This window comes from Austrofundulus limnaeus, unplaced genomic scaffold, assembly GCF_001266775.1.
Source record: "Austrofundulus limnaeus strain Quisiro unplaced genomic scaffold, Austrofundulus_limnaeus-1.0 Scaffold62, whole genome shotgun sequence".
NCBI classification, from domain to species: Eukaryota; Metazoa; Chordata; class Actinopteri; order Cyprinodontiformes; family Rivulidae; genus Austrofundulus; species Austrofundulus limnaeus.
In genome coordinates this window covers 494628-503653 of record NW_013952464.1, presented here as the reverse complement: position 1 = coordinate 503653, position 9026 = coordinate 494628, and the positions used below count along the sequence as shown (strand labels likewise).

Below are 9026 nucleotides of genomic sequence, written 5' to 3'. Positions count from 1 at the left end.
AACAACAACAACAACAACAACAACAACAACAACAACAACAATAATAATAATAATAATAATAATAATAATAATATTTAGAGGATTTCAGAGAAAGGTCACATTCAGTGGCTGGAAGAAGGATTAATAAAGCAGCTTCAGGCTAAAAGAGTAATTGTATGATTACATTAATATTTGGTATTATTCATAAACTTTGCTCAAAACGTAAGGAAATTTTTGTTTGATAAAGTATGCTTCTTGGCAATTAATCTTGTACTGCTGGAAAGCCTGTTAAATTCTATTTAAAATGGTGCCACATTTGTAAGGAACATGCATTTATGGGTTGAGCAGTAGCTAGAACTGAGTATGCAGGTTGTGGATGACGAATTGCCAAATCCTCGCTGCCAAACCCCTTATTTTTATGTTGTTATTGGCATTTGTTTTGAGCTCCTGGTACCCCCAGGTGCTGCCAATCAGATGCCAATCATAAGATTTATTACCAAGAAGAATTGTTACAACAAAGAAATAATCTACCAAACACAAATTGACTTAGGGCCTACTTTTTGTGCTAAGCATTTTGGGGAACAAAAAAACTAACAGGACAACTGCTAAAAAAAACTATTTTTGTAGTTATTGTTGTGAACACTGACATGTTATTTTTGGTCAAAGCTACAAAGAGCAGAAGATAGCAGAATATTAATTTTTATTCAGCCCATCTTAAATTTTACTTGGCTTTACAYTTAAGCGTCTTATTTTGAAACGTCCAACCGGAAGTCCAAGCTTCCTCAGTCGTGCGGCTTTAATGTTTCAACGAGCGAGCAGGCGGAGAGGAGCACGGCATCCAAAAAAAAAACGACTTGGAAAAACTACTTAGAGGTAAGGTTTGTATTTTGAGACTAAATATTCACGTACTTTGTGTTGTTTGGTACGAACTCCTGACGGTGTTTTGCGCCGCAGCGGCGCCTTCGTCTTTTTTCCCGTCTCTCAAAAAGATGAGTCGGCTTCGGTCGAGTGGAAAGCGTCCTTCTTATTGCTCGCGAGCTTTGCTCCGCTCGAGCCGTGACGTTCAGTAGTAACTTGACTCGGACCGCAGGCGTTCTCACCATGTGTCCAAAAGAGTCCGGTTCGGTTCAGTTTGAGCTCGGGCCCGGGTTTTTATCCATCGCTGGTGCAGTTTGTGTCGGGGCTTGTGCTCGGAGAGTGAAAGTTAGCGCCGTGGTGTGTCTGCAGAGAGACGTCCACGGCCCATCTCTGACTGCAGCGGTTAGTCCCGACAACAAGCAGCGCAGTCTTAAAACACATCCACTTCCAGGGTTCTGGTCTGGAAATTTCCACTTATCTGGCCTTGAATCACTCACTCCGTGTTTTTTAAAACGTCTTACATAATGAAGGTTGCACGTCCTCATCTGGGATCTGCACGCAAACTCAAAATGCGGTTTTTAAAAGCTCATGTGATGATGCAGGAGACAGTTTGATGCCGTGTTTTTATTTATTTATTTTTTATTTTACTCATTGTTTTTATTTCCACCACGTCGAGTTAATGTAACGCAATATGTTGCTTCTGGCCCCTAACTTCCCTGTTGTGCAACTTGAGTTGTCCTGTGGCCGCGCAGCTCCTGTTGACGTGCCGCTGCGCAGAGGTGTGTGTCTCTGCAAAGTGCACGGAGCTCTTCTCTGACATGCCTGTCGTTTGAGGGGGGGACACTGTGCATGGCTTTACTTCAGGGTCCTGATGAGTGTAAAAGTTGCAGCAGGATAGGCAGGTCACCTGCCTATCCTGCTGCAACTTTTACACTCATCAGGTGAACTGAACAGTTCATAAAGTTAAAATTTGTTTAAACCACCTTATCAAACCTGGGGTACTGGCTTTATTAGAGTCGCATACCTTTATTAAGAAATATGATTATTAGGAAATAAAGAGACTTGGTCTTTAAACAGTCATCTTTATTTACCAGCTCATTAAATTTAAATTAGATAGTTAAAAATGTAAGATTTGGTGCTATGATACCAGAAGATATCAGTGTGAGATTTGGAGTGTTTCTCGCAGAAAATTATCAGGTTCATCAGAATTTGTTTTCGTTAGTTTCTAATGCCAAGAAAATAAATAAAACTTTTCTACAAGTTGCTCAAATAAGCACTGTGTTTTACACATTGACTATTTATTAAAACAAAGTGAACTTAGTCCACATTTTCCACATTTTCTCCCTTTTTACCACTGAAGTTGTCAAACTTATAACTTGGAAAAATCAGGGAACTCTGATAGCTTCCTAACTGTGGAGCACTCCATCTGTACGGTCTATCGGAGAAAATGCAACAGCTGTAAGCCCCTTAAAAGAATAATAATCACATTAAAATTTAGGAATGATAGCACCTTTTTAACTTCTGACAAACTTTTACGTGTAATTTTTATTTTCCTAAAATTAACTTAAAACAAAGCTGTATATAAGGAAAACATCCGTCTTTTTCAGACAATGTTAAAATCCACACTAGTAGGTGTAAGAAAATATCGATACACTGAAATATCGCGATATTTCATTTCCTGATACTGTATCGATATTCTAAAGCCCTGTATCGATTTTTAATTAAGATTTAAAATGTCAACCTTCTTGCCAACCGTTCATTTTTATGTTGTAGTTCAGTCTCTGACCACTAGTTGGCAGCAGYGAGCCAGCCATTTGGCTCCTCTACCTCTTGAGCGCCAGAGAGTAACGGTAGCATTAGCATTGTAAGTAAACATTAGCTTTTTTTTTTTTTTTCAGTAAGGGGTTTTTATTTAATAGAATTTTTGACAAAAAAATCTCAATATATGGCAATATATTGCCTTGCTTACAGTATCGCAATATATCGGGTTATATCGCATCGTGACCCCTCTGTTATGATATGTATCGTATTGCCAAATTCTTGCCAATACACAGCCCTAATCCACACATAAAACCAGTAAGATAAGTTTGTGTTGGTGGTTAGAGCTGCTGCCTCACAAACAWGATGTTAAAACTCAGCTATGACTTTTCTCTGTGGAATTTGCATGCTCTCTCTGCACATAATGGGTTTTCTCTGGAGACTGCAGTTTCCTCCCACAGATTAAAAAAACAGACAGGTTAGGTGAACTGGTTAATCTGAATTATCCCTATGTGTGAGCGAGGTGTTTTATTCATCTTCGTGTGTYTCAGTGATGGATTTGCGACTGTCCAGGGTGTACCCTGCTTCTTGCAGCTTAATAGCTTACTCAGATGCATTTTGACATMAATACTTGTAAACATAATAAAAAGTAAATTATGTTACAAATTAAATTGCAAGCAGTCTTTTAAACAAGCAGCTAATGCACAACTCAAAACAGCAGCCTCTCCCCCTTAACCTGCCCCGCAGGGTGTAGACGTATGCAAGTTCAAAATAAACTATACAATAACTTTGGTTAAAATCATACTCAAGCGCCTAAAAGTAAGAAAATAATCCATCCTGTTTGAAATCTTGTTGGATCTGACCATTCAAAAGTTCAAATAAGGCTTCAATGCAAAAAATAAAAATGAAAGAAGGCAAGCCAGGATAGATTATTATTATAATTCAGTGATTTACTATGAAGCACTTAATGCAGAGGTGCCCAAATTGGGGCCCGCAGGCCAGAGTTGGCCCATCAAGCCATTTGATTTGGCTCATTAGCAGCTGCCCTGATTAATAGGTTGTAATCTTTTGTTTTCCTGTAAGGAAACAYCRTATTTCCACTTACAATCATTACAWCCCATGACCCARTTACKGTACWMWMAAAAAWWWWAWAWAWAWAAAWAAAAAATACATTTTCATCTAATTAACTGAATTGMGTAAATCTAACACAATTACTTCACATTCGCTTACAAACTAAGTGRAAAAATAGCTTTGGGTTTACTCAATTCARTTGAGTAGAACCTGTTGAACATAATTTATTTAAGTAAATCTAACGCAAACACTTTGATTTTTTTTAGTGTAAGAGGCTGTAGTGAATTAKTCTTCACTCATGTTGCTCACTTTATCTCTGAATTATTATATTAAGATTAAACAAGAATAAGAGACATTTAGACTRGATGTAAACACACGTAGATTTGCACACTTTACTTTAGACCACAAATACTCAGATTTTATATATTTATGAAATGTCCCATGAGCCTAAGTTGCTGCCCGAGGGTACATCAAACTTTCTCCAAATGCACGAGCTAAACAAACAAAAGATGTGGACCACCGCACTGGCTGCTAGCTTAATCATAAAAAACAAAAGAGCTTTCTTTAAAACGTATTTGAATTTCTTGTATTATATTATTGCATTTGCCCAGCCGCCCTTGGGCAGATTATCATTTTGACCCTCTGACAACTGGGGTCAGGAATTCTGACCGCAGCAGTTTGTGTATTTTATTGCAGTTATAAATTAACATTTACGTGGGTAGATAATATAATGTATCAACATTAAAATTCAGCATCAACTAATTTCTATATTCAGTGACGTCGATGATGTCGACTAATCGTTGCAGCCCTAGTGACGTTTCTGTTAACCAACTAGTGAGAAATAGCTATTTCTCCACCAAACCGCTCCAGTTGAGCTTTCGCTGCACTCTTCTGCTTTTGTGTTTGTTGCATAGAAACCATTTTTGTGCAGTTTTACAGATGCAAACAAAAAAGAGATGGTTTGTGCTAAAAAAAAATCTCTTAAGTAAAAAAAATTTTTTTTTTCAGCTTCATTAAATCAGGTTTGATTTCCATGCATACTTCCTCCTACAAACTAACAATCTCCTGAAATGAATCTTTCTCTCATAAACACCCATTTAAATAATTCTGGTATTTTCCACTAATTGCTCTATTAGCAGAATGAAATTACAGAAAAATGAACACGTGCATCCTGACGTGTTTTTCACCCTCCGTGGTTGTGTTTGTCAGCATTCTCTTGCCAACATTTAAAAAAAAAAACTTGCTTGTATTATTTGTGTGTTTTGGCACCATGAAAATAGGTTTGAAGCTGTTGAATTATGATGCATTGTGGTTCCAGTTCTGTCGTCAGCAGAGTATACAGCAAATAACAGCTTGTATCTGCAAGGTTCACAGGGAAATCTGACATTAAGGAAAAAGAAGCAAAGTCTGAGCTTAAAGCTTTTTTTTTTTTAAATTCCAGTCAAACTTTTTGGTGACATTCAGATCGGACTTTGTATTTGACAGTTGTTTGGACAAACTGAAGCCAAGTCCTGTAGAGAAGCGTTGCCACAACATTTAAAACATGGCAGTGTGAGGACTCACTTTTCAGTCTGCACTGGTCAGTCAGTGGTACTTTGTTTGAGCCAGCTTTATATTACATGAATGATTATTGTAAATGTAACTAATATCTGGAATTAAAGCACAGTGTTTAGAATGAGTTTGTAGGACGTCAACTATAGAAATCTATTAAACAAATTATTTTTGTAATTCTATACAAGCAGCCTAGTCTTTGCTTTACAGGCTTTTATTTTACTCCTGTTTCAACTCTTTGTTGTTTRTTTACAGAAATATAAGCATTGATGAGAGTACTTTCTTTGAGGAATTAAACTGCAGTAAAACACAGCCGATGAATGAAGGACAAGGGCAAAGTCTGTAGATAAGATCTCACACCAGACGCAGCGCAAAGGAAATTTGTGTTTTATGTTTTTTTTTAAAACAAGCATCACAAAATGAACTTGCTTATCATGAAGTAACAAGATACAAATGTTGCTTCRTATTGGTTAGATCTGAGTTCAAAAACACGAAAAGCTACAAATATTCTGGCTTATTTTCTGCTGCATTAATTTTGAAGTCGTGCTGAACTGCAGGTTCCATTTTTGTAGCGTTTTAGGCACTGTTGAGCAGTTTTGTCTGAGTGTGTGTTTGTTGTCAGAATTATGGAACGTCAGAAGTTCAGAGCGGCTTTTTTAGAAGAGCTGGATGGTGTTAAGTGCTAATGAGAATATGATTCGGTAAGTGCTTGTGAAGAGGATGTAGCGTGGATCTCAGTTGTGTGTGTGTGTGTGTGTGTGTGGGTGAGTGTGTGTGTGTGTGTGTGTGTGTGTGGGTGAGTGTGCGCACATTTGGTCCTTTCTCTTTCAGGTTCAGTCAGTGTTGGTTGGTGCGAGCTGCAGACGGGCTGCTGTGGTCCACGCAGACCATTCAGTGGGTACGAAACGGGGAAGTTTTTCTCTTCCTGTCTGCACTGTACGACTTTACAGGCTGGGTTCTTCTACGCAGTTATTGCTACAAACTACACCTCATGTTTATCTGGAACAGTTAAACAGCATGTTTGTAAAGGAGTGTTGTGGGTAGTGTTGAATGAAGTGAAAATATTTGTGGTTTATTTGTTTGACTGATTCAGTCAGTTTTTTCCTCAGTTGCGCATCAAACAAAAGACTGAAACTATTTGATTCATTTCAAAGGTAGCTGTAGAAAAGCACATTAATATGTGAATGCTGATTAAAAAGAAAACCTTCTGAAACACAAAATGAATGTAACTGTTAACTTTGCAGATATGCAACTCAACAACTTACCCAAACTTCTACCGCAAACACTTAAAGATTAAGTGAGGTATTGGTTTTTGACTCTACTTCTGCAAATGTTTTGCTGTTTTAACCAAAGTGTTCATCGGATGTGTGCTGTAACTTTAGTTTTTTTGCTAAATGTACACTGTTCAAAATATTTGGCTATTTGCAAATGTTTATCCCAAAGGAAATTATTGATCTTCTTTAAATGCCATAAAAAACAGTTTTGTTGGCTATAGTTCTGCTGATTTTAGGTTTTAGCTACCCTGTTGCTACATTTTACTTTTATTGACTGTTCTGCTGTTTTTAGGTTAGCTATTTGCTATATTTAAACAAGCTTTTTAGCTTAAGCTAGCCTTTTGCTACTTTAATCCAGTGCTTTGTTATATTTAGCTAACATTTAGCTTCTTTTAGCTAGTGTTTGGTGTTTTTTTTGGTTTTTCATTAATTTTAGCATCTTCATCAGATTAGAAGTCATTCAGCATTCTGTWTCAACACTGCATTTTCACAAAAAATGTAATTTAGTTAATTTAAAATGAATTAATGGATTGATAAATTGTTCTATACAGAAGCCCAGTTGGAGTGTTTTGATTAAACTTGTTTAATTCAGGCCGTTTTTCTTCTTTTTACCCTACTGCTCTTTTTTTTCTTCCCCCCTCCCTCTTGTATCGGAAAAGTGACCCCCACCTCCCTCCCCAGGACAATGAGGCCCTCTGGTGTGTGTGTTTGTGTCAGAGGGAGCGGGGGRAAAGACAGAGAGGGTCTGGTGCAGGGTCGTGGGTGAAAGGCGGTGCTGATCCCACAGGAGCACCGGGGTCGCAGTGGCAGTTCGGTGGTTGGGGCAGGGGGGGCAGTCTTCTGACGGCGGGCCCCTGTTTTTAATAGAGATGTCAGATGTGACAAAGACGAGTCTGACAGGTCGACTGAATGGAGAGGGGCTGACAGAGCGGCAAACCGCTCTCCGTCGCCGTCACGCCCAGCGCTGCCTTCTTCCCCGTTCACACAGCCTCTCTTGTTGAGAGAACTTATTTCATCTGCTTCTCACAACGTCCCGGGTCAGCTTCTGGTGTCAAAACTTGACGTGTGTGTCCACATTGGTGTCAAGCCCCCGTTTGAATCTTTACATCGGGGCAAGAAGAGGATTAAGGTTTTGAAAAATGAGTTTCGCGAGTAGAAGTGACTCTGATGAGACTAAATTTTCCAGCAAACACCAACCATCTGGGGTGCTACTTAGGTGCTAAGTCAGGAGGAGAAAGAACCATTTTGAATATTAATATTAAAATTTGGCAGCATTGTTTAACAAAACCCAACACTCCTCGGTTTTAGATTTTCAGTGTCTGAAACAAATGGTCTTTCTTTTGTTTTTGGCACCGAGGGAAGAGGTTAAAATTCCCTGTGCCTTCAGTTTGCTCAGTAATGACACTGATTGTTGGTGACGAACGATTAATTTTTTCAGCCATAGAACAGACTCTGGTTGTTCCAAAGTCCTGCTCACTCTTTCCAGAGCTTTGTTTGACTGGACCAGAAGCTGTGTTTCTGGACTCATTGTTGCTCGGTTATTCTGGATAATAATCCTCCTCGTATGTTCCTTCTCAGAGCTCTTGGTCTCGGCCTTAAAGGGGGCGGGGCACCAGCATGAGCCAGGTCAAGCTGGAGTCTGGTAAGGACTATTCAATCTGCATCTGTGACATGGATAAAAATGTTGGGAAAAAAAGGAATAAAAAGAGATGCGTTACTGTTCCAGATGGAGAGTGTGTTCAAGATGTGGCTGACTTTATTTGGGATGACTACCTGGAGGAGACTGGAGCCGTGGCTGTGCCCCATCATGCCTTCAAACATGTAGGTGACAACCTTCACTGCTGACATAAACATCTAGCTTTTCATAAATAATTGCTTCTGTTTGAAGGCCCCTTTTTTTCTGTCAGACATACCCTAAATCTAAAACTGTACACTTTCAGCTTTAAAAGGTCTCTAAACTAAACAAAGTGTGTTTTGATGGTTCTGTACCTCAGGTGGACCAGGGTCGGCAGACAGGACTGACCCCTGGCATGAAGCTGGAGGTGTGTGTGCGCTCAGAGGCTGACGGTCCTTACTGGGTGGCCACCATCATCACTACATGTGGCCAGCTGCTGCTGCTGCGCTACGAAGGATACCAGGATGACCGCCGTGCCGACTTCTGGTGCGACCTCATGGCGGCAGACCTGCACCCGTTGGGCTGGAGCCGGCAGCACGGCAAAACCATGAGACCGCCTGAGGGTGAGTAAGAGCCAAAGTTAGACGTGTGTCTGGGAGTTGTAGATGTAAGTCATCAAGATTTTTTATTAAATCGATGAAGAAATATTCAAATTTAATAATTATTGTTTTGTGAATTTTTGTTTTGATTGTTTACATCTGAACTCGAATACTAATTACTCTATAATTATTGCATTATTATCCTGCACATGAAGATATAATTTGATGAAGAAACCAAAAACTGTAGAAACATTGGGCCTCATGCAAGAACATGTTCGTATTCTTATCCTAAATTTCTCTTACTTTTGTTCGTACAAAGGG

General features: G+C 39.1%; 1 protein-coding gene across 4 annotated transcripts in view; it reads left to right on the top strand.

Moving 5' to 3' along the window:
• Positions 1-748: 748 nt before the first annotated feature.
• The window catches only part of sfmbt1 (Scm like with four mbt domains 1), a gene marked incomplete in the record, with an annotated part of 35163 nt that continues 26885 nt past the window's right edge, over positions 749-9026 (top strand). For 3 of the 4 annotated variants that reach the window (XM_014009834.1, XM_014009833.1, XM_014009831.1), the window contains 4 exon segments: positions 749-852; positions 8070-8133; positions 8218-8312; positions 8486-8729. In XM_014009834.1, coding sequence (XP_013865288.1) covers positions 8109-8133; positions 8218-8312; positions 8486-8729 — 364 coding nt within the window. 4 annotated transcript variants of the gene reach the window in all.